This window comes from Lissotriton helveticus, chromosome 7 (assembly GCF_964261635.1).
Source record: "Lissotriton helveticus chromosome 7, aLisHel1.1, whole genome shotgun sequence".
Lineage (NCBI taxonomy): Eukaryota > Metazoa > Chordata > Amphibia > Caudata > Salamandridae > Lissotriton > Lissotriton helveticus.
The window spans coordinates 1,305,932,117-1,305,960,002 of NC_136068.1; the positions used below are offsets into that span (position 1 = coordinate 1,305,932,117).

Sequence of the window (27,886 nt, forward strand, 5' to 3'; positions counted from 1 at the left end):
AGGTAAAGGAGTCCCCCTCCTTGGCGAAGTCATCTCCGGTGTGATTTGACGTTTTTTGAGCAAAATCGAAATTTTTTCCACCATCGACGTCAACGACAAAGAAAGAATCCTCGATGAAGAAATCGTCGTCGTCGACGCAGCTGTCATAGATATTGTCGACGGCGTTGTCGACATTTGTGGCGTCATCACACTCCTCGTCAACGTCGTCGTCATCGCCATCGTCGATACCATAGTCAACGATAGAAATACCACCGGCGTCAAACTCGTCAACACAGAGCCCTGTGCTAGTACTGCGACTAGGAAACCACCGTCAACGAGCTCAAAGATGAAGAAGACTGTACCTTTGGTGTGTTCGTCGACGGACTCGATGATGGCGTCGTCGACGAGTGAGCCTTTTTTGATAATTTTACCTCAAAAGTCAACTATGATGGCTTTTTAAAAGTCTTTGGAGCCGCAGGAGGAGACACTGGAGGAACAGAACTGGATTTCCTCTCAAGACTTACTCCTTTTGATAGTCCTTCCCTCTCCTTTACACCTTGGTGAGGAGATTAGACAGGACTAAGCCCTTTAGACCTATCAGAGGTCTTTTTCAAGGCCTTACCAGGGCATTTTTCAGAAGGGGTTTTACAGACCTTCTGGAAGAGGTCGCAGTAGATGATTCCTCGCTGTCACTGGACACCCACTCCTTTCTTGATTTTAGCTTCTGGAGCCAGGTCAAAAGACGCCCTTCATGATCACACAGTCTTGGTAGAGAAGGTGTGGCATATCTTACAGTCTGCAGCATTATGGTCTTGGTACAGACAGTAAATACAATCTTTGTGCTTGTCTTCAGTATATGAGTGAGGACAAGGAAGCTATGACCATCTGTTCAGCTGCATGAGTTAATGCGCCAAGATGCTCCATGGAGTGGTAGTGCGCTATATAAATGCATATCACATCACGTATATAATCTCTTCTTAGCACAAGTAGTACAGGCTTTAAAGAGGGCTTTCTTCTCCTTAACCGACATCTTGAAGAAGTTGTTGTAGAAAAAACTGGTGAAAAGGTTGTAGAATCGAAGTTGTAGGAAAAACTGAGCAACGCTCAGTGGAGGCTCCCTTGCACAACGTGCGATAGAAAATCTAAGGTTCTGAGCTTCTCTCAGGAGGGTTCTTAGGGGTGAGGCTAATCTGGTTGGTTGTTCATTTCTTTTGGTCTCTTTTACAAAAAAAGGTTGATAGCATATAAAACAGGAATGGGCCTAGGCCTAGGTTCTGTTTTTAGTAATGGTTTCTATGGCTATTTTATGTATATCGGGGACTCCCAATCCGACGACGGGTAATGATACAAGCATGGGAATCTATGAAAGTTCCAATACTGGAGTAAGTGTAAGTTCCAATTTGACTAGAGATACGCAAAAAACATGTATCGCTTAAGAGACGAAACTTGACGAGCTGAAGGAACCTATACTACTTGAAGTGGCAGACATGTCTGATGAATTAAAGAAAATCTTGAGACCTTTTTCCTTTTCATGTGCCTAGGAGCACGCTATGTCAGAAGAAGACACAACTTGCAAGGTAGATTTATCGTTACTGGAGGTCCTGAAGGAGTTTGGGACAAGCGTAAACATTAATAAACCAATCATCCAGATATTATTAAACAAACACTGCCTTCGTACCGAGGTGTCCTGGAATGCTTGGTAATAGTAATGATTTTTGCCACTCTTGAATCCATAAAAGTCGTACTCAAGCAGAGTGTACGTCCATCACCTTGATTAAGATGTAATACAATTTAATGAAGAGCCATAATCTTGTATTTTGCGCTCTTCACCCATTTGTTTTCCTTCCTTAAAACAAAAACGGGGGGGGGGGGATCCTGCGTGAGACCCTACTTCTTGATAAAGAAATAACAGAAGTAGACATATTCCCGTCTTTCTTGAAAAGTGACAAGGTGTCTAAAATCAGTTAGTCCAACATTATAGGATTCAAACCAGTCGCTGGAATCTGATGGAGAAACCTTAAAATGTGATCATGTACACAATTCTGCATAATATCTATGACTCATGTTATCCATTACTTCCTGAGTCGCAGGGAGATCTTACGAAATAGTCCCACCCATTAGGGTGCTTGCCGGGAAGGGCAGGATGATTGATTCATTGTTGTGTTGGACCCTTCCCTGAGGATATTGACCTCTACTCCTTCTTTGAGAAGGCTTTCTTCCAAAACATTTACTGTTTTTGTCTTTTGCCTAAGGGACTGTAGAGAAGTTGGTCACCCTTACTAAAAGATTTAAATTGAATGTGAGGGCGTGTTTTTCTCTTCTCTAGCTCTTGAGACTTCAAAGTCACAGTCTGTTTTCCTCTTCTGGATCTACTCAACCTCCTGAGATCCAAAGAGATGATCCACTGAATGCTTAATCAAACAATTTATCGTTGGTGTTGAGGGGTCAATGACATCAGCCTGAGCATCCCAGTTGATTACAAAGGTCTGCAGTAACCACATTAGTCTCCATTGCTAAACCAATCAGACCGTCTAAAGGTCACATCCCTTCTTTAACAAGTTCCATAAAACCTTTTTTTGAGAGCTACTCCATATAATGCTTCAAATTCCAAAGAGGGTAAATGACTAGGCTCAACAGGATAAGCAACCTGTTTTTTTTTTATACAGTTGTGGCGGATGTCGGCAAATCCTTCTCCTGAAAGTATCCCATTGTTTGCTTTCTTTTATTTCTTAAAGAGTTTTTTTATAGCGCGAACTAGACCCGAGACATCGGGTATCAGAGTGCTTTACATGAGCAATTAATCAAAAGTGGAGGGATAAGGGATTGAGACGTCTGTTTCACTCCCCGGGGTGAGCTTATGGTTTATCAAAAGAGAAACAGACACTTGTTACACCTTTTGACCGTTGGTAAAAAGGGGGTGGATCTATTAGAGTATCCTCAAAAAACCCAATGCTTTTGTGTTCGTGCGGTATATCTGTTTCATCCGCCCCGCATTGATGTTTTAGGCAGTTATCATTGGGTACTCCAAAGTAGTGGTTTGCCAGCCTCAACCCGAGGCACCTCTGGTCTTGGGTGCAGTGTCCAGAGAAGTTAAGTGAGTAAGTGTGAAAAAATAAATTTTCAAAAGAAGGAAAAAATATTAAAAACTGGTAAATCACCCTTGGGAAACTTTAATGTTGGCGTGATTTCCAATAGTTGTCTAAAAACAAAGGGTACTACTAAATAGATCGAGTTACTTGATCTGGCAGTATTTTGTATAAAGCGTCAACATGTTTCAGCTCTCTGGGCCCAAAGGGTCTATAGAGCTTTCGTCAGGACTCACAAACAAAGAGTTTTATACTTACACCATTTGTGTAGTATTATTTTGGTTATTTTTTGATAATGTATCTGGAAAATCAAATCCTCCGTATTCTGCAATGGAATAGGGAAAGTACATAGAGAAATACACACTTAACAAGTATATTCAATAACGGGTTGGTGTACACTGGAATACATTCTATTCACATTTAGAGACATTATTTAAAGAAGGGGAATCAAGTGGATTGAGTAATAAATGCTAACGCTGTCCGAGGGTGGATTGTAATTCCAAAGGGAGTATAATTCCCACTTTTTTGTGTGTCAGGTGGTCGAATTACTTCCATATAGTATATCTCTTATAGATTAGACAAAGAAATCAAATCTGTCGCCTGCTTTATTGGATCACAATATTACGCACTGGTTTTTTGAGAGTGCGCGAATTAAAATAGGCCAGTATTTATATTTAAGAACTACAAAACCTGCTCATTCGAGAAAAGGTTCATTAGTCTAGGGTCAGGGGGCCATTGGTTATATAGTTATGAGTTCCTTCTAGAATGGTCTACACAGGCCTTTACACATACACAGTTAGGGTTTTTTTCAAAATTGTCTGCAAGCCAGTAAAGGCGATTGGGCGTTTTAACGTAGTAATGCAAAATCATCCTACCTGTACTGGAGGTTCCCTTTCTTTCCTCGGGGTCCTGCTGCTAGTAAGCTCAGAGCTGTTTAAAAAAGCGATTTACGCATTAGCTTTTCCATCCTCAAAAGCGTCTTACCAGGGTGAAATATGCCGGGTGAGTTTTCTCCGCCATTACCCGCGTGTGATTAGGATTTTGCCTTGTGCTGGCTCTGCCCCCGGATGTGTATATTCCCCAGGACGTTCTTATTTAAAGGGGCAGTACTCTACAGCATTCAGGCTGTGTTTTTCTAGGAGTTCGATAAAACTTTATGCGTTTTCGATTGAGCGAACAATAGGCTGATTTGTAAGACTAGCATATGGATCAACACAAAATGAGACATTAGGAAAATGTTTTCATCCATTTAGAGTAATCTCCTAGAGCAAAAGGAGGCATCTCAGTATTTGCAGGAAAACTTCAGTTGATGGTGAGAACGCTTACATCATTCAGGCTCTTTGGGAATATTTAGTTGACAAACTGGTGCCAGGGTATAAAATCGTTTAATCCCTGCTCACAAGTCTTAAGGCAGTCTACCCACCTCTGTTCTTTTTCGAATAATGTTTGTTCACATCTAGATGTTTTATCAATGAGCATTTCAATGACAGTCCAACGGAGTTCATCACAGGAATGGCCCGCTTCGATCAAGTGGGAACAGAGTTTTGTCGTGTTCTTTTTTAGTTTGATATTACTCTTGTGTTCGCCAATTCTGACTTTTACTTTGCGGCACGTCATCCCAATATATTTCTTTCCACAGGGACAGCTTACCATGTAGACGACATGTGTGGAATTACAATTGGTGTGCTGGCGCTGTGTCCATACTAAAGTCTCTGAAAGTTTTAGTGATTTTGACACTGTTGTTGTTTTACAGGCAACACAAGAACCACATGGGTAATGCCCAGTTACTGGTGTCATCATTGCATCTCTCGTTGTATCATGTTGTAGTTTTTTCACTGGACGGGTATGTACTAGAACATCCTTGATGTTTTTTGTTCTACGATTGGCAAATCTTGGTTTCGGCCAATTAAAAGACCCAGTATTAAGGATGTGCCAGTTCCTGTTTATCATTTTTTTGATGTCATATGAAGAATGGCAGAATGTTGTTACACATGTGGTCAAATCTTGTATTGGTGTTTTCGGAAAATTTTGTAGAAGACATTCCCTTGGTTGGTTGTTTGCTCTTTTTTTGCAATATCTGATAGTCTTTTCCGTGTAATCCCTTTTTCTCAGTTTGTCACATAATTCTTTCGCCTGGGATTGGTAGTCTTCTTTTCTGCTGCAGTTTCTCTTCAAACGCAGGAATTGACTATAAGGGGGATTATCCCTAAGCGGCTTCGGATGATAACTTTTGTACGATAGTAAACTGTTCTTGGCCGTTGGTTTCGTACAGGTCTTAGTGTGCAGCACATTATCTTTCACAAAAATTGTGAGGTCCAGGAAATCAAGGCTACTACTGTTGGCAGTGTATGTAAACTTAAGCCACGGGTCCAACTGATTCAACCAATTCATGAACACAGTCAGGTCAAGTGTAGTGTCCCAAATCAATATGATATCGTCAATATATCTCTTCCAGTATAATATACTGGAAGAGAAAGCGTTGGATTCATTGTCGATATATTGATTCTCAAAATGACCTACATACAGTCCTGCCACCGAAGGGGCAAAGGCACTGCCCATAGAGGTACCATGGGTTTGGAGATAAAGGTTGTCCTCATAAGCAAAAAAGTTTTCTTTCAGTGCTAGTTTGCAGCATTCGAGGATGAAATGTCTCGGTGTGTTATAATGCCACTCTCTCATGTAGAGGACGTCTTCCAGAACTTGGAGCGTATCATCCTGTGGAAGACTAGTGAATAGAGCTTCCACATCTAGGCCCACCAGAAGCGTGTTGTTGGGGTCAAAAGGCATATCTTGAATCTGGACCAAAAGGTCGCGTGTATCTTTTAAATACGATCGTGTTTGTTGGACTAGTGGTTTTAGATATTCGTCCGCGAACTTAGAGAGAGGCTCTAATACTGATCCGATACCTGAAACTATCGGTCGGCCAGGTGGTGGAGTCCTACTCTTGTGCGTTTTCGGCAATGAATAGAAATATGGTGTTACAGGCTCTTTTGTAGTCAGGTATTCGGCTTCTTTTGGTGTAATCCACCCCTTGGTCTCTGCTTCATAGACCATGATGGAAATGGTGTTCCTAAGTCTCTCAGTTGGGTCTACAGTGATCCTTTGGTAGAATCTTGTATCGGACAAAAGGGCAAGGCATTGTAAGTTATATCCATTTTTACTCAAAATAACTGTGCCTCCCCCCTTGTCTGCTGGTTTGATCACTATTTCGTCATTCATTCTAAGGGACTCTAGAGCAGTACGTTCTTTATTGCTGAGATTCTGGTAAACTTTTTTGTTCTCTTCTAGTCTGTCCACTCCATTCAAAAGGGTTTGTTCGAAGGTCTGTAATTCTGGGGGGACACTTGAGTTTGGAGGGTTGAAGGTAGATTTTCTACGTAAGGATGTATCACCCTGTGGCCTCATTGAAGTGTTATTTGTGTTATTTGCAAAATAGGCCTTCAATTTTAATGTTCTGCAGAATTCCGCCAATTCACATTTCAATTTAAAGGTGTCGAGTCGAGGGGTAGGCACAAATCCAAGTCCTTTGTTGAGGATTTCAACTTGCTCTTCTGGCAACTGTATTCCGGAAAGGTTGACTACGAGGGATTGGTTTTGCTGGTGGAGGGATGTGTTGCTACCATGCTGCGGGTCTGTACATTCCTCTGTTGGTCTTGCCACTTGAGTGATTTTTTTCTGCCTCTTGGTTGATTTTGGCCTCTCGATAAAAAATGAGGTTCTTGTTGGTTTGTATTCATGTTTTGTGCCATTTGTTGCTCCCCCATTTGTGGCATCTGTTGCATTCCTGGATTGAAAGGATCCATCCATCCTCCATAAGGAGGAACAAACGGTTGGTAGAACGGCATGTTGAAACCTGGATAGTAAGGTCTCTGCCATCTGTTTCCTCTTCTAGGGCGCTGGTACCTATAATTATTCCGGCCTCTTTTCGGAATATAATCATCTGAGCTATTGACAGAGTTATTAGAAGAGTTGGTCCCTATTGATTCATTATCAGAACCTGTTTCCTGCGGTGAGTATTCGTCTGCTGAATAGGGGTGCATTCTTTCTTGGCTAAACTTTTTTAGGTCTTTACTAAGTTTTTACAATTTACTCTGCATGATGAACTCACGGGTTTCCTCCATTTCCTTATTAATTTCTTCCAACCTTTTTTTATAAATTAAGGGATTAATACCTTTCTTTAGTTCCTTTTAGCACTCCTCTATTTCTTTCAGAAGTCTATCGGAAAGTCTCCTTGCTGTTTTGACAATGAGGACTAAATAGTCCAACGTGCATTTCCACGAGATTGACAACCAATCCTTCCGGAAGACAAGATCATGGAGAAAAATTAGTGGAGCGTTGTTAACCCAAAGGCCTTTGGGTGCTGTTTTGAATCTTAAATATTCCGTCATTATTATCCCATGTATGGATGTTCGAATCTGTTCTCTTTTCTTTTCTGTTATTTTATCCCAATCGTCTGTCTGTGCTAAAACTTCAGATAGTTCTGTATTTTGTAAAAGCGGTTGGGCGGCCAAAATTTCTTCTATATCGTTAGCGTCAAAACTCAATCCTGGGTTTCCTTCCATAGTTGTCTCGTATAGGTATTTATATATATAAAAATATTTTCCCTATATATTTATAAGCTTGAATCCCGCAGCTGCACGCTGCTTATATAGTAATTAATCAAAAGTGGAGGGATAAGGGATTGAGACGTCTGTTTCACTCCCCGGGGTGAGCTTATGGTTTATCAAAAGAGAAACAGACACTTGTTACACCTTTTGACCGTTGGTAAAAAGGGGGTGGATCTATTAGAGTATCCTCAAAAAACCCAATGCTTTTGTGTTCGTGGTGCCTCGGGTTGAGGCTGGCAAACCACTACTTTGGAGTACCCAATGATAACTGCCTAAAACATCAATGCGGGGCGGATGAAACAGATATACCGCACGAACACAAAAGCATTGGGTTTTTTGAGGATACTCCAATAGATCCACCCCCTTTTTACCAACGGTCAAAAGGTGTAACAAGTGTCTGTTTCTCTTTTGATAAACCATAAGCTCACCCCGGGGAGTGAAACAGACGTCTCAATCCCTTATCCCTCCACTTTTGATTAATTACTATATAAGCAGCGTGCAGCTGCGGGATTCAAGCATATATATATATAGGGAAAATATTTTTATATATATATAAATACCTATACGAGACAACTATGGAAGGAAACCCAGGATTGAGTTTTGACGCTAACGATATAGAAGAAATTTTGGCCGCCCAACCGCTTTTACAAAATACAGAACTATCTGAAGTTTTAGCACAGACAGACGATTGGGATAAAATAACAGAAAAGAAAAGAGAACAGATTCGAACATCCATACATGGGATAATAATGACGGAATATTTAAGATTCAAAACAGCACCCAAAGGCCTTTGGGTTAACAACGCTCCACACATTTTTCTCCATGATCTTGTCTTCCGGAAGGATTGGTCGTCAATCTCGTGGAAATGCACGTTGGACTATTTAGTCCTCATTGTCAAAACAGCAAGGAGACTTTCCGATAGACTTCTGAAAGAAATAGAGGAGTGCGAAAAGGAACTAAAGAAAGGTATTAATCCCTTAATTTATAAAAAAAAGGTTGGAAGAAATTAATAAGGAAATGGAGGAAACCCGTGAGTTCATCATGCAGAGTAAATTGCAAAAACTTAGTAAAGACCTAAAAAAGTTTAGCCAAGAAAGAATGCACCCCTATTCAGCAGACGAATACTCACCGCAGGAAACAGGTTCTGATAATGAATCAATAGGGACCAACTCTTCTAATAACTCTGTCAATAGCTCAGATGATTATATTCCGAAAAGAGGCCGGAATAATTGTAGGTACCAGCGCCCTAGAAGAGGAAACAGATGGCAGAGACCTTACTATTCAGGTTTCAACATGCCGTTCTACCAACCGTTTGTTCCTCCTTATGGAGGATGGATGGATCCTTTCAATCCAGGAATGCAACAGATGCCACAAATGGGGGAGCAACAAATGGCACAAAACATGAATACAAACCAACAAGAACCTCATTTTTTATCGAGAGGCCAAAATCAACCAAGAGGCAGAAAAAAATCACTCAAGTGGCAAGACCAACAGAGGAATGTACAGACCCGCAGCATGGTAGCAACACATCCCACCACCAGCAAAACCAATCCCTCGTAGTCAACCTTTCCGGAATACAGTTGCCAGAAGAGCAAGTTGAAATCCTCAACAAAGGACTTGGATTTGTGCCTACCCCTCGACTCGACACCTTTAAATTGAAATGTGAATTGGCGGAATTCTGCAGAACATTAAAATTGAAGGCCTATTTTGCAAATAACACAAATAACACTTCAATGAGGCCACAGGGTGATACATCCTTACGTAGAAAATCTACCTTCAACCCTCCAAACTCAAGTGTCCCCCCAGAATTACAGACCTTCGAACAAGCCCTTTTGAATGGAGTGGACAGACTAGAAAAGAACAAAAAAGTTTACCAGAATCTCAGCAATAAAGAACGTACTGCTCTAGAGTCCCTTAGAATGAATGACGAAATAGTGATCAAACCAGCAGACCAGGGGGGAGGCACAGTTATTTTGAGTAAAAATGGATATAACTTACAATGCCTTGCCCTTTTGTCCGATACAAGATTCTACCAAAGGATCACTGTAGACCCAACTGAGAGACTTAGGAACACCATTTCCATCATGGTCTATGAAGCCGAGACCAAGGGGTGGATTACACCAAAAGAAGCCGAATACCTGACTACAAAAGAGCCTGTAACACCATATTTCTATTCATTGCCGAAAACGCACAAGAATAGGACTCCACCACCTGGCCGACCGATAGTTTCAGGTATCGGATCAGTATTAGAGCCTCTCTCTAAGTTCGCGGACGAATATCTAAAACCACTAGTCCAACAAACACGATCGTATTTAAAAGATACACGCGACCTTTTGGTCCAGATTCAAGATATGCCTTTTGACCCTAACAACACGCTTCTGGTGGGCCTAGATGTGGAAGCTCTATTCACTAGTCTTCCACAGGATGATACGCTCCAAGTTCTGGAAGACGTCCTCTACATGAGAGAGTGGCATTATAACACACCGAGACATTTCATCCTCGAATGCTGCAAACTAGCACTGAAAGAAAACTTTTTTGCTTATGAGGACAACCTTTATCTCCAAACCCATGGTACCTCTATGGGCAGTGCCTTTGCCCCTTCGGTGGCAGGACTGTATGTAGGTCATTTTGAGAATCAATATATCGACAATGAATCCAACGCTTTCTCTTCCAGTATATTATACTGGAAGAGATATATTGACGATATCATATTGATTTGGGACACTACACTTGACCTGACTGTGTTCATGAATTGGTTGAATCAGTTGGACCCGTGGCTTAAGTTTACATACACTGCCAACAGTAGTAGCCTTGATTTCCTGGACCTCACAATTTTTGTGAAAGATAATGTGCTGCACACTAAGACCTATACGAAACCAACGGCCAAGAACAGTTTACTATCGTACAAAAGTTATCATCCGAAGCCGCTTAGGGATAATCTCCCTTATAGTCAATTCCTGCGTTTGAAGAGAAACTGCAGCAGAAAAGAAGACTACCAATCCCAGGCGAAAGAATTATGTGGCAAACTGAGAAAAAGGGATTACACGGAAAAGACTATCAGATATTGCAAAAAAAGAGCAACCAACCAACCAAGGGAATGTCTCCTACAAAATTTTCCGAAAACACCAATACAAGATTTGACCACATGTGTAACAACATTCTGCCATTCTTCATATGACATCAAAAAAATGATAAACAGGAACTGGCACATCCTTAATACTGGGTCTTTTAATTGGCCGAAACCAAGATTTGCCAATCGTAGAACAAAAAACATCAAGGATGTTCTAGTACATACCCGTCCAGTGAAAAAACTACAACATGATACAACGAGAGATGCAATGATGACACCAGTAACTGGGCATTACCCATGTGGTTCTTGTGTTGCCTGTAAAACAACAACAGTGTCAAAATCACTAAAACTTTCAGAGACTTTAGTATGGACACAGCGCCAGCACACCAATTGTAATTCCACACATGTCGTCTACATGGTAAGCTGTCCCTGTGGAAAGAAATATATTGGGATGACGTGCCGCAAAGTAAAAGTCAGAATTGGCGAACACAAGAGTAATATCAAACTAAAAAAAGAACACGACAAAACTCTGTTCCCACTTCATCGAAGCGGGCCATTCCTGTGATGAACTCCGTTGGACTGTCATTGAAATGCTCATTGATAAAACATCTAGATGTGAACAAACATTATTCGAAAAAGAACAGAGGTAGGTAGACCGCCTTAAGACTTGTGAGCAGGGATTAAACGATTTTATACCCTGGCACCAGTTTGTCAACTAAATATTCACAAAGAGCCTGAATGATGTAAGCGTTCTCACCATCAACTGAAGTTTTCCTGCAAATACTGAGATGCCTCCTTTTGCTCTACGAGATTACTCTAAATGGATGAAAACATTTTCCTAATGTCTCATTTTGTGTTGATCCATATGCTAGTCTTACAAATCAGCCTATTGTTCGCTCAATCGAAAACGCATAAAGTTTTATCGAACTCCTAAAAAAAACACAGCCTGAATGCTGTAGAGTACTGCCCCTTTAAATAAGAACGTCCTGGGGAATAGACACATCCGGGGGCAGAGCCAGCACAAGGCAGAATCCTAATCACACGCGGGTAATGGCGGAGAAAACTCACCCGGCATATTTCACCCTGGTAAGACGCTTTTGAGGATGGAAAAGCTAATGCGTAAATCGCTTTTTTAAACAGCTCTGAGCTTACTAGCAGCAGGACCCCGAGGAAAGAAAGGGAACCTCCAGTACAGGTAGGATGATTTTGCATTACTACGTTAAAACGCCCAATCGCCTTTACTGGCTTGCAGACAATTTTGAAAAAAACCCTAACTGTGTACGTGTAAAGGCCTGTGTAGACCATTCTAGAAGGAACTCATAACTATATAACCAATGGCCCCCTGACCCTAGACTAATGAACCTTTTTTCGAATGAGCAGGTTTTGTAGTTCTTAAATATAAATACTGGCCTATTTTAATTCGCGCACTCTCAAAAAACCAGCGCGTAATATTGTGATCCAATAAAGCAGGCGACAGATTTGATTTCTTTGTCTAATCTATAAGAGATATACTATATGGAAGTAATTCGACCACCTGACACACAAAAAAGTGGGAATTATACTCCCTTTGGAATTAAAATCCACCCTCGGACAGCGTTAGCATTTATTACTCAATTCACTTGATTCCCCTTCTTTAAATAATGTCTCTAAATGTGAATAGAATGTATTCCAGTGTACACCAACCCGTTATTGAATATACTTGTTAAGTGTGTATTTCTCTATGTACTTTCCCTATTCCATTGCAGAATACGGAGGATTTGATTTTCCAGATACATTATCAAAAAATAACCAAAATAATACTACACAAATGGTGTAAGTATAAAACTCTTTGTTTGTGAGTCCTGACGAAAGCTCTATAGACCCTTTGGGCCCAGAGAGCTGAAACATGTCGACGCTTTATACAAAATACTGCCAGATCAAGTAACTCGATCTATTTAGTAGTACCCTTTGTTTTTAGACAACTATTGGAAATCACGCCAACATTAAAGTTTCCCAAGGGTGATTTACCAGTTTTTAATATTTTTTCCTTCTTTTGAAAATTTATTTTTTCACACTTACTCACTTAACTTCTCTGGACACTGCACCCAAGACCAGAGGTGCCTCGGGTTGAGGCTGGCAAACCACTACTTTGGAGTACCCAATGATAACTGCCTAAATGTTTTAGGGGCGGGGCGGATGAAACAGATATACCGCACGAACACAAAAGCATTGGGTTTTTTGAGGATACTCTAATAGATCCACCCCCTTTTTACCAACGGTCAAAAGGTGTAACAAGTGTCTGTTTCTCTTTTGATAAACCATATGCTTTACATGAGCACCAGTTTCGTTACAGACTGACACATTCATTTTTGTTAGGAACAGGAAGATTAAGTGATTTGCACAGAATCACAGGATAGTTGAGAGTCGTTGCCGAGACTCGAACCCGGTTCCCCAGCTTCAAGGTCGACAGCTCTAACCGCAAGGCTACATCCTCTACCCTCTTTCCTTCTCTGGTGGATCCAAAGAAGTCAAGCCTGCAGAGTTAACATGCTTTACCACCACTACAACCAAGTAATACTTAGGTGCACATTCCTTCAAAAACTTTAGATATGTATGAGATGATCACAACTTCTTCTACTGACTGTTTCACAGTCTAGACAGAAAAAGGGTTTTGAAGGTATCTATCAGAGTTCTTATAGTACAGGAACCAGAGGCTCACTGTGAAGAGGCAAAGGCCTTGTCTGGATGGAATCAAAAAATGAGATGCAGCAACTTAAAATATGGTAGTCTGCAGATTGGATTTTTTTGCAGCACTATTTGAGAGTTCATAGAGATTACAATATCATCGGTTGGGGAGATTCCTGAAGGAATAGAATTAGGAGATGCCAACCAGAAGAGGTGGTTACGGAGCCTGAATCCTGAAGTGAAGGCCTCAAAGTCTTTCTCCTTGGGCTGGGAGACATTCAGAATGACGAATCTCATGACAACTGCAACATGAGACATGCTAAGACTACTCTTTCCTGTATCTCTGGCAGGAATACTCAGATGGTGATATCTCACTGGACCCCATGCCGTGGACTTCTGCTGAAGGTCATGGAGGTTGTTGAACTCTTTCATGAGAAGCTGTCCTTGCTGATGGATGGGAAATGATAGCCATTCACCGTGTCTGGTGGTAAAGGAGATAGTTAAACAATCCTCTGCTATCTCTTCTGGATTACAGGAGACAGTTCGTCAAAGAGGCGGCGACACCATAACATTAAAATATCCCTCAACAAGTAGTTTGACCCAGATATCTCTGAACCCATTAATGCCAAAGTATGTGTATGTCTCTACACCACGTGTCAAGGTTAAACTCTTGCTTTTCAATATCCAGTATCTCAACTTTGACTGCCTCAACATCGACTGGGATCAGGAAAGCTGGTAACAAGTTGTTGCTCATTCATCTCTAGAAGGGGCAGAAGCTCAATCATAGGGGAAAGAGCAGGCAGAATCGTAGCCTCTCTATGAAGCAGAAGATCACGTTTTGCTCTATTTCCATCTTTTTAGCTTAGACTCGGACCTCTTCCCTGTCCCTCGGCCTTCTATAAGACATCTACGGACAAACTCCTCAGTCCCTGATTGAGTGATTCAAGTACACAAACCATGCAGACAAGAGTTAAACATTCCTAGATGATGGTGTTTATTAAAGAGTCAGCAGAATAGCCAAAACATGGAGGTCAAACATCTCCAAGGAAATGGGGAGAAAAGGGGGAGGAGTGGGAACACCTTTCCTCAGAACATGTTATGGAGTTAGAAGACCTTAGAAGATGAATACAAGGCAACCACCCTCCCACCAACAATAGGAGTTTGTGTCCAAAAACGACTCAAAACGGCACAGGATTGATTTCTGGATATTCCTCATAGTGCAGATGTAAACCGAACTGCCTAAAAGACACCTTGTTGGACAAGATGAGATAATGCAGTCCTCCAAAGCCCGTGAAGTAGGCGGAATATGAATTTTCTTAAATTGGGGCACCAATTCCACTTTTATTTTAAGTAGTCTTTAATGATGTAAGTGATGCTTTTAACCAAATGTACTGTTAATTCACATCTTGGCAAATCTTTCTTTCAATAAGTTAATGTTGCTTTTTTGGGCAAGTTTTTTTTTGTATGACAGGATTTGGAAACATGTTTGTAAACAAATTACATCCATGATCTTGCACGTTTGCCGAGCTATTCTACCTTTAATTAATATCATATGGAATCCCCTGCTGAATAGAAATGCATCTGCAGATGACCTTGACTTTAGTCCGGAATAAACTATTTTCAGACAACCATGTTTTCTGAATACTTCAAGGTTAATAATTTCACCCAGCCATATTTAATAAAAAAAATTTACCTCAATTTTAAATTTGCAAACGTTATTGCTTTCAGTTACTATTTTCCCATTTCTCATCTGACAACAAATCACTATTTACTGAGCATGACTGAGAGGCCACTCCTTACCACCATTAACATACCTCGTTTATCCACCACAAAATCGCCAGGACAGAACTCGTTGTTATCCAAGTGGTGAACAGGCAGTAGGTCATTTGAACGGATATTCTTTTCCACAGTACCATCCTGCCAAAGGACATCTGCTGATGTCATTGTTGTGACTACCTCAACTGCTACCCTACAAGGAAGAAGAGAATGGAGGGTTAACAGCCACAACGTATGGCAGAGGGTAAAAGCAATGGTGATGCAATACATGCACAGAAAGCATGCTGTGCTTACTCCGATATGGTTGAATTAAGTTAAAGTATGTGTTTTACTACACATTTTTATTTGTTGATACTGATCACCACATATCTTTTAAAGGAAACTCCAAGTGTTGGTATGTCAAGAGCAATTCAGTGATACTACTCACAATACCTACAATTAATACAGATGCACTGTACAAATGTCGGGGATAAACTAAAGCAAACTAAAAGCATCAGCAACAAAAACGTCCCCTCCAACATGTATTATTTTATTACAAACTTTGCTCAGGATTGACATTTACAATGTTTTCTTTATATTTTGGAGATGGTCTTTGAAATGATACCCTCCAAGTTCTATTAGGCACTCTAGTTATTGCTGGAAGTAGAACCCCGATCAGGTGAGCAGCTTTTCTTTCAACTTTGAGAACATTTAAACAAGGTGCTGGTGTACCCACACAGATGTTGGCCCCCTATGCTGCCTTTTTCAGTCAACAGTCTTTCCAGTTTCCTCATTGCATCTTTGGTCAGGTGAGAGATCTTAGCTTTTCAGATTCTGTGGATATGGTGGCTAATTTAACTTTATAAGTCCAAAATGGGTATAAGCAGCATTCTTTGCGGAGACTCAATTAAACTGTTTTCCAATCACGCCAAGTGTTCCATCAATGAATTATTAATGACAGAAACAGAAATGTAAAAAAGTTATATGTTTAAATTAACTTTATGAACCTAGATCCTATCATCTTTACACAGTCACCGGTGATCAAAGTTTGTTCAAGGCTTGTAGACGAATTCTGTACACACAAAAATGTGAGCCAAGAGCATGATGGTAATAGGAAGGGGCTCCACAATCCGCCCAATATCCAATTTTAACCATCAAATGCATGCAGTACTTTGAAACCAATATTCTCATAATACCTGCCACACTCCAGTCTAGATCTTCGATTTAGATTATCCCAGTGTTTTACCCCTCTGGATGCCTTCACATTTTTTCTTGACTGTCTGCTCAACACATTATGACCTAGGATTAGGATGTGATAGATTTACTTTGCCTTGCATGCTACCTGAAACACGTCCGAGTCTCAATTTTACTAACAAAAACAAATACTTGGCAGACATTTTCTCAATCCTACTTTTTTCATGTGTGTTTGGGCATCAATTCTGACGGCAATTCACTTACTTGATTGGACTTTTTGGAATTTTGCTCAGACAATTGCAAGCAAACCGGACCAAGTTGGAAATTGGTGGGTGAGGGTTGTTAGGAATATATGAAAGAGATTTGCTATGAATGCCATTACTTTACTTTCTGGGAACATACAAATTAGTCTAGAAGCTCAGTTCCTGCATGTAGTATGCAGCAGACAAAATTGCACAAACTGCACCAACTAAATTGGTTTCTACCTACCAATTACATTGTACCTACAAGAATTGAAAACAAACACACATACATACATACATATATATACACACACATATTCAGTCCAAAGTTGCCTTGCAGCAAGGACGCTTTTCACAGCTGAGTGCTTTTCAAAAAAAGCCTTTATTAACAGAAACAGTATTTTCAGTTCCAAAATGCAAAGTCCTTACGCGTTTCAGAGCCTGGAGGCTCCTTCATCAGAGGATGGCGCTGTTCAAACTGGCAAACTCGCTGGGGTTCCCTTCCCTGCATGCAATGTATTACCCATGTGGGCCACACAGAGCCCGCCCCCACACACACACAGCCCCCCCCGCACACACACACACAGCCCCCCCCGCACACACACACAGCGTCCCCCCGCACACACACACAGAGCCCCCCCGCACACACACACAGAGCCCCCCCGCACACACACACAGAGCCCCCCCGCACACACACAGAGCCCCCCCGCACACACACAGAGCCCCCCCGCACACACACAGAGCCCCCCCGCACACACACAGAGCCCCCCCCACACACACAGAGCCCCCCCCACACACACAGAGCCCCCCCCCACACACACAGAGCCCCCCCACACACACAGCCCCCCCCACACACACAGCCCCCCCCACACACACAGCCCCCCCACACACACAGCCCCCCCCACACACACAGCCCCCCCCACACACACAGCCCCCCCACACACACAGCCCCCCCACACACACACACACACACAGCCCACACACACACAGCCACACACACAGAGCCCCCCACACACACAGAACCCCCCCCACACACACACACAGAGCCCCCACACACAGAGCCCCCACCCCCACACAGAGCCCCCCACACACACAGAGCCCCCCACACACACAGAGCCCCCCACACACACAGAGCCCCCCACACACACAGAGCCCCCACACACAGAGCCCCCACACACAGAGCCCCCACACACAGAGCCCCCACACACAGAGCCCCCCACACACAGAGCCCCCCACACACAGAGCCCCCCCCACACAGAGCCCCCCCCACACACACACAGAGCCCCCCCCACACACACACAGAGCCCCCCCCACACACACACAGAGCCCCCCCCACACACACACAGAGCCCCCCACACACACACAGAGCCCCCCCCACACACAGAGCCCCCCACACACAGAGCCCCCCACACACATAGAACCCCCCCCACACACATAGAACCCCCCCACACACATAGCCCCCCCACACACAGAGCCCCACACACACAGAGCCCCACACACACAGAGCCCCACACACACACACAGAGCCCCCCCCACACACACAGAGCCCCCCCCACACACACACAGAGCCCCCCCACACACAGAGCCCCCCCCACACACAGAGCCCCCCCCACACACAGAGCCCCCCCCCCACACACAGAGCCCCCCCCACACACAGAGCCCCCCCCACACACACAGAGCCCCCCCACACACACAGAGCCCACACACACAGAGCCCCACACACACAGAGCCCACACACACAGAGCCCACACACACAGAGCCCACACACACAGAGCCCACACACACAGAGCCCACACACACACACACAGAGCCACACACACACAGAGCCCCCCACACACAGAGCCCCCCCACACACAGAGACCCACACACACACAGAGACCCACACACAGAGCCCCCCCACACACATAGAACCAAACACACAGACCCCCCCACACACACAGAACCCCCCCCACACACACACAGAACCCCCCCCCACACACACAGAACCCCCCCCCACACACACAGAGCCCCCCCACACACACACAGAACCCCCCCCCCACACACACACAGAACCCCCCACACACACACACACAGAGCCCCCCCACACACAGAGCCCCCCCCACACACAGAGCCCCCCCCACACACACAGAGCCCCAACACACACACACACACACAGAGCCCCCCCCACACACACACACACACAGAGCCCCCCCCACACACACACACACACAGAACCCCCCCCCACACACACAGAGCCCCCACACACAGAGCCCCCTCCCCCACACAGAGCCCCCCCACACACAGAGCCCCCCCACACACAGAGCCCCCCCCCACACACACAACCCCCCCCACACACACACAACCCCCCCCACACACACACACAACCCCCCACACACACACACAACCCCCCACACACACAAACCCCCCCCACACACACACAGAACCCCCCCCCCCCACACACAGAACCCCCCCCCCCCACACAGAACCCCCCCACACACACACAGAACCCCCCCACACACACACAGAACCCCCCCCACACACACAGAACCCCCCCCACACACACACAGAACCCCCCCACACACACACCGAACCCCCCCCACACACACCGAACCCCCCCCACACACACAGAGCCCCCCACACACACAGAGCCCCCCACACACACACAGAGCCCCCCACACACACACAGAGCCCCCCACACACACACAGAGCCCCCCACACACACACAGAGCCCCCCACACACACACAGAGCCCCCACACACACAGAGCCCCCACACACACAGAGCCCCCCACACACACAGAGCCCCCCACACACACAGAGCCCCCCACACACACAGAGCCCCCCACACACACAGAGCCCCCCACACACACAGAGCCCCCCACACACACAGAGCCCCCACACACACAGAGCCCCCCCACACAGAGCCCCACACACACACAGAGCCCCACACACACACACACACAGAGCCCCACACACACACACAGAGCCCCCCACACACACACAGAGCCCCCCCACACACATAGAACCCCCCCACACACATAAAACCCCCCCACACACAGAACCCCCCCCACACACAGAACCCCCCCCACACAGAACCCCCCCACACACAGAACCCCCCACATACACACAGAACCCCCCCACACACACAACCCCCCACACACACACAACCCCCCCACACACACACAACCCCCCCACACACACACAGAACCCCCCCCACACACACAGAACCCCCCAAACACACACAGAACCCCCCCCCCCCACACACACAGAACCCCCCACACACACAGAACCCCCCCACACACACACAGAACCCCCCCCACACACACACAGAACCCCCACACACACACACAGAACCCCCCCCCACACACACACAGAACCCCCCCCACACACACAGAGAACCCCCCACACACACACAGAGAACCCCCCCCACACACACACAGAGCCCCCCCACACACAGAGCCCCCCACACACACACAGAGCCCCCCCCACACACAGAGCCCCCCCACACACACACAGAGCCCCCACACACACAGAGCCCCCCCCACACACACAGAGCCCCCCCACACACACAGAGCCCCCCCCACACACACAGAGCCCCCCCACACACACACACACACACACAGAGAGCCCCCCACACACACACACAGAGAGCCCCCCACACACACACACAGAACCCCCCCCACACACACAGAGCCCCCACACACAGAGCCCCCTCCCCCACACAGAGCCCCCCACACACACAGAGCCCCCCCACACACAGAGCCCCCACACACAGAGCCCCCACACACAGAGCCCCCCACACACAGAGCCCCCCACACACAGAGCCCCCCACACACACAGCCCCCCACACACACAGCCCCACACACACACAGCCCCACACACACACAGCCCCACACACACACAGCCCCACACACACACAGCGCCCCCCCGCACACACACACAGAGCCCCCCCCGCACACACACACAGAGCCCCCCCGCACACACACAGAGCCCCCCCACACACACACAGAGCCCCACACACACACAGAGCCCCACACACACACACAGCCCCCCCCCCACACACGGAGCCCCCCCACACACGGAGCCCCCCCACACACACACACAGAGCCCCCCCACACACACACACAGAGCCCCCCCCACACACACAGAGCCCCCCCCACACACAGAGCCCCCCCCACACACAGAGCCCCCCCCACACACACAGAGCCCCCCCACACACACACAGAGCCCCCCCCACAGAGCCCCCCCACACACACAGAGCCCCCCCACACACACAGAGCCCCCCCACACACACAGAGCCCCCCACACACACAGAGCCCCCCCCACACACAGAGCCCCCCACACACAGAGCCCCCCCCACACACAGAGCCCCCCACACACACAGAGCCCCCCACACACACAGAGCCCCCCACACACACAGAGCCCCCCACACACACAGAGCCCCCCACACACACACAGCCCCCCACACACACACAGCCCCCCACACACACAGAGCCCCCACACACACAGAGCCCCCACACACACAGAGCCCCCACACACACACAGAGCCCCCACACACACAGAGCCCCCATACACACAGAGCCCCCCCACACACATAGAACCCCCCCACACACATAGAACCCCCCCACACACATAGAACCCCCCCACACACACAGCCCCACACACACACAGCCCCACACACACACAGCCCCACACACACACAGCCCCAAACACACACAGAGCCCCCCCACACACACAGAGCCCCCCCACACACAGAGCCCCCCCACACACAGAGCCCCCCCCACACACAGAGCCCCCCCCACACACACAGAGCCCCCCCACACACACAGAGCCCCCCCACACACACAGAGCCCCCCCACACACACAGAGCCCCCCACACACACAGAGCCCCCCACACACACAGAGCCCACACACACACACACACAGCCCACACACACAGAGCCCACACACACAGAGCCCCCACACACACACACAGAGCCACACACACAGAGCCACACACACAGAGCCCCCACACACACAGAGCCCCCACACACACAGAGACCACACACAGAGCCCCCCCACACACATAGAACCCCCCACACAAACCCCCCCAAACACACAGAACCCCCCCACACACACAACCCCCCAAACACACACAGAACCCCCCCCACACACACAGAACCCCCCCCCCCACACACACAGAACCCCCCCCACACACACAGAACCCCCCCCACACACACACAGAACCCTCCACACACACACACAGAGCCCCACACACACACACACACAGAGCCCCCCCCCACACACACAGAGCCCCCCCCACACACACAGAGCCCCCCCCACACACACAGAGCCCCACACACACACAGAGCCCCACACACACACAGAGCCGCCCCCACACACACAGAGCCCCCCACATACACAGAGCCCCCCACACACACAGAGCCCCCCCCCCACACACACACACACAGAGCCCCCCCCACACACACAGAGCCCCCCACACACACACAGAGCCCCCCCCACACACACACAGAGCCCCCCACACACACACACAGAGCCCCCCCACACACACAGAGCCCCCCCCACACACACAGAGCCCCCCCCACACACACACAGAGCCCCCCCCACACACACAGAGCCCCCCCACACACACACACAGAGCCCCCCACACACACACACACAACCCCCCCACACACAAAGAGCCCCCACACACAAAGAGCCCCCCACACACACACAGCCCCCCCACACACAGAGCCCCACACACAGAGCCCCCCCACACACAGAGCCCCCCCCACACAGAGCCCCCCACACACAGAGCCCCCCACACACAGAGCCCCCCCCACACAGAGCCCCCCCACACAGAGCCCCCCCCACACAGAGCCCCCCCCACACAGAGCCCCTCCACACACCGAGCCCCCCACACACAGAGCCCCCCACACACAGAGCCCCCCACACACAGAGCCCCCCACACACAGAGCCCCCCACACACAGAGCCCCCCACACACACAGAGCCACACACACACACAGAGCCCCCCCACACACAGAGCCCCCACACACACAGAGCCCCCCCACACAGAGCCCCCCCACACAGAGCCCCCCCACACAGAGCCCCCCCACACAGAGGCTCCACACACATAGAACCCCCCAACACACAGAACCCCCCACACACACAACCCCCCCCACACACACAGAACCCCCCCACACACACACAGGAACCCCCCCCACACACACAACCCCCCAAACACACACAGAACCCCCCCACACACACACAGAACCCCCCCACACACACACACAGAACCCCCCCACACACACACACAGAACCCCCCCACACACACACCAGAACCCCCCCACACACACCAGAGCCCCCCCACACACACAGAGCCCCCCACACACACAGAGCCCCCCACACACACAGAGCCCCCCCACACACAGAGCCCCCCCACACACACAGAGCCCACACACACAGAGCCCACACACACACACACACAGAGCCCCCACACACAGAGCCCCCACACACACAGAGCCCCACACACACAGAGCCCCACACACACAGCCCACACACACAGAGCCCCCCCACACAGAGGCTCCACACACATAGAACCCCCCAACACACAGAACCCCCCACACACACACAACCCCCCCACACACACACAGAACCCCCCCCCCACACACACAGGAACCCCCCACACACACACAACCCCCCAAACACACACAGAACCCCCCCCCCACACACAACCCCCCCACACACACACACCAGAACCCCCCCACACACACACCAGAGCCCCCCACACACACAGAGCCCCCCACACACAGAGCCCCCCCCACACAGAGCCCCCCACACACAGAGCCCCCCCCACACAGAGCCCCCCCCACACACACACAGCCCACACACACACACAGAGCCACACACAGAGCCCCCACACACAGAGCCCCCACACACAGAGCCCCCACACACAGAGCCCCCCCACACACACAGAGCCCCCACACACACACAGAGCCCCCACACACACACAGAGCCCCCACACACACACAGAGCCCCCACACACAGAGACCCACACACACAGAGACCCCCCACACACATAGAACCCCCCACACAAACCCCCCCCCCCCACACACACAACCCCCCAAACACACACAGAACCCCCCCACACACACAGAACCTCCCCCACACACACAGAACCCCCCCCACACACACAGAACCCCCCCCCACACACACACACAGAACCCCCCCCACACACACACACAGAGCCCCCCCCACACACACACACAGAGCCCCCCCCACACACACACAGAGCCCCCCACACACACACAGAGCCCCCCACACACACACAGAGCCCCCCACACACACAGAGCCCCCCACACACACAGAGCCCCCCCACACAGAGCCCCCCCACACAGAGCCCCCCCACACACATAGAACCCCCCCCACACACAGAACCCCCCCCACACACAGAACCCCCCACACACACACAACCCCCCACACACACACAACCCCCCACACACACACAGAACCCCCCACACACACAGAACCCCCCCACACACACACAGAGCCCCCCCACACACACACAGAACCCCCCCCCACACACACAGAACCCCCCCCACACACACAGAACCCCCCCACACACACACCAGAACCCCCCCACACACACCAGAGCCCCCCACACACACAGAGCCCCCCCACACACACAGAGCCCCCCCCACACACAGAGCCCCCCCACACACACAGAGCCCCCCCACACACACAGAGCCCCCCCACACACACAGAGCCACCCCACACACGCACAGAGCCCCCCCCCCCACACACACACAGAGCCCCCCCCACACACAACCCCCCCACACACAAAGAGCCCCCACACACAGAGCCCCCTCCCCCACACAGAGCCCCCTCCCCCACACAGAGCCCCCCACACACACAGAGCCCCCCCACACAGAGCCCCCCCACACAGAGCCCCCCACACACAGAGCCCCCCACACACAGAGCCCCCCACACACAGAGCCCCCCACACACAGAGCCCCCCACACACACACAGAGCCACACACACACACACAGAGCCCCCACACACACACAGAGCCCCCCCACACACACAGAGCCCCCACACACACACAGAGCCCCCACACACACAGAGCCCCCCACACAGAGCCCCCCCACACAGAGGCCCCCCACACAGATAGAACCCCCCCACACACACAGAACCCCCCACACACACAGAACCCCCCACACACACAGAGCCCCCCCACACACACAGAGCCACCCCACACACGCACAGAGCCCCCCCCCACACACACACAGAGCCCCCCCCACACACACACAGAACCCCCCCCCCACACACACAGAACCCCCCCACACACACACCAGAACCCCCCCACACACACCAGAGCCCCCCACACACAGAGCCCCCCACACACAGAGCCCCCCACACACAGAGCCCCCCACACACACACAGAGCCACACACACACACACAGAGCCCCCACACACACACAGAGCCCCCCCACACACACAGAGCCCCCACACACACACAGAGCCCCCACACACACAGAGCCCCCCACACAGAGCCCCCCCACACACACAGAGCCCCCCCACACACACAGAGCCCCCCCACACACACAGAGCCCCCCCACACACACAGAGCCACCCCACACACGCACAGAGCCCCCCCCCCACACACACACAGAGCCCCCCCACACACAACCCCCCCACACACAAAGAGCCCCCACACACAGAGCCCCCTCCCCCACACAGAGCCCCCTCCCCCACACAGAGCCCCCCACACACACAGAGCCCCCCCACACAGAGCCCCCACACACAGAGCCCCCCACACACAGAGCCCCCCACACACAGAGCCCCCCACACACAGAGCCCCCCACACACAGAGCCCCCCACACACACACAGAGCCACACACACACACACACACACACAGAGCCCCCACACACACACAGAGCCCCCCCACACACACAGAGCCCCCACACACACACAGAGCCCCCACACACACAGAGCCCCCCACACAGAGCCCCCCCACACAGAGGCCCCCCACACAGATAGAACCCCCCCACACACACAGAACCCCCCACACACACAGAACCCCCCACACACAGAGCCCCCCCACACACACAGAGCCACCCCACACACGCACAGAGCCCCCCCCCACACACACACAGAGCCCCCCCCACACACAACCCCCCCACACACAAAGAGCCCCCAAACACAGAGCCCCCTCCCCCACACAGAGCCCCCCACACACACAGAGCCCCCCCACACAGAGCCCCCCACACAGAGCCCCCACACACAGAGCCCCCACACACAGAGCCCCCCACACACAGAGCCCCCCACACACAGAGCCCCCCACACACAGAGCCCCCCACACACACACAGAGCCACACACACACACACAGAGCCCCCACACACACACAGAGCCCCCACACACACACACAGAGCCCCCACACACACACAGAGCCCCCCCACACAGAGCCCCCCCACACAGAGCCCCCCCACACAGAGGCCCCCCACACAGATAGAACCCCCCCACACACACAGAACCCCCCACACACACAGAACCCCCCACACACACAGAACCTCCCACACACACAGAACCCCCCACACACACAACCCCCCCCAAACACACACAGAACCCCCCCCACACACAGAACCCCCCCCACACACAGAACCCCCCCCACACACACACACAGAACCCCCACACACACAGAACCCCCCCCCCACACACACAGGACCCCCCCACACACAGAACCCCCCACACACACAGAACCTCCCACACACACAGAACCCCCCACACACACAACCCCCCCCAAACACACACAGAACCCCCCCCACACACAGAACCCCCCCCACACACAGAACCCCCCCCACACACACACACACAGAACCCCCACACACACAGAACCCCCCCCACACACACACAGGACCCCCCCACACACACAGGACCCCCCCACACACACACCAGAGCCCCCCACACACACACCAGAGCCCCCCACACACACAGAGCCCCCCACACACACAGAGCCCCCCACACACACAGAGCCCCCCCACACACACAGAGCCCCCCCCACACACACAGAGCCCCCCCCACACACACAGAGCCCACACACATACACACAGAGCCCCCCACACATACAGAGCCCCCCACACACACAGAGCACCCCACACACACAGAGCCCCCCCCACACACAGCCCCCCCACACACAGCCCCCCGCCACACACACACACAGAGCCCCCACACACACAGAGCCCCCCCACACAGAGCCCCCCCACACAGAGCCCCCCCACACAGAGCCCCCCACACACAGAACCCCCCCCACACACAGAACCCCCCACACACACACAGAACCCCCCACACACACACAGAACCCCCCACACACACACAGAACCCCCCCACACACACCAGAGCCCCCCCCACACACCAGAGCCCCCCACACACAGAGCCCCCCACACACACAGAGCCCCCCACACACACAGAGCCCCCCACACACACAGAGCCCCCACACACACAGAGCCCCCCACACACACAGAGCCCCCCACACACACACAGCCCCCCACACACACACAGCCCCCCCCACACACACAGCCCCCCCCACACACACAGCCCCCCCCACACACACAGCCCCCCCCCACACACACAGCCCCCCCACACACACAGAGCCCCCCCCACACACACAGAGCCCCCCACACACACAGAGCCCCCCACACACACAGAGCCCCCCCACACACACAGAGCCCCCCGCCACACACACACACAGAGCCCCCACACACACAGAGCCCCCACACACACACAGAGCCCCCACACACACAGAGCCCCCACACACACAGAGCCCCCCCACACAGAGCCCCCCACACAGAGCCCCCACACACACACACAACCCTCCACACACACACACAACCCCCCCCCCACACACACAGAACCCCCCCACACACAGAACCCCCCCATACACACACAGAACCCCCCCCCACACACACACAGAACCCCCCCACACACACACCGAACCCCCCCCACACACACCGAACCCCCCACACACACACCGAACCCCCCCACACACACAGAGCCCCCCACACACACACAGAGCCCCCCACACACACACAGAGCCCCCCACACACACACAGAGCCCCACACACACACACACAGAGCCCCCCACACACACAGAGCCCCACACACACACAGAGCCCCACACACACACAGAGCCCCACACACACACACAGAGCCCCCCCACACACAGAGCCCCCCACACACACAGAGCCCCCCCACACACAGAGCCCCCCCACACACAGAGCCCCCCCCTCACACACAGAGCCCCCCCTCACACACAGAGCCCCCCCCACACAGA

The 27,886-nt window shown here is 50.4% G+C and overlaps 1 protein-coding gene across 1 annotated transcript in view; it reads right to left on the bottom strand.

Moving 5' to 3' along the window:
* Window positions 1–27,886, bottom strand: part of UBE2O (ubiquitin conjugating enzyme E2 O) — a 736,961-nt gene that overhangs the window by 319,302 nt on the left and 389,773 nt on the right. The window contains exon 10 of the mRNA XM_078654595.1: window positions 15,221–15,375. Within this exon, the coding sequence (XP_078510721.1) occupies window positions 15,221–15,375 (155 nt within the window). The remainder of the gene's footprint in view (window positions 1–15,220; window positions 15,376–27,886) is intronic.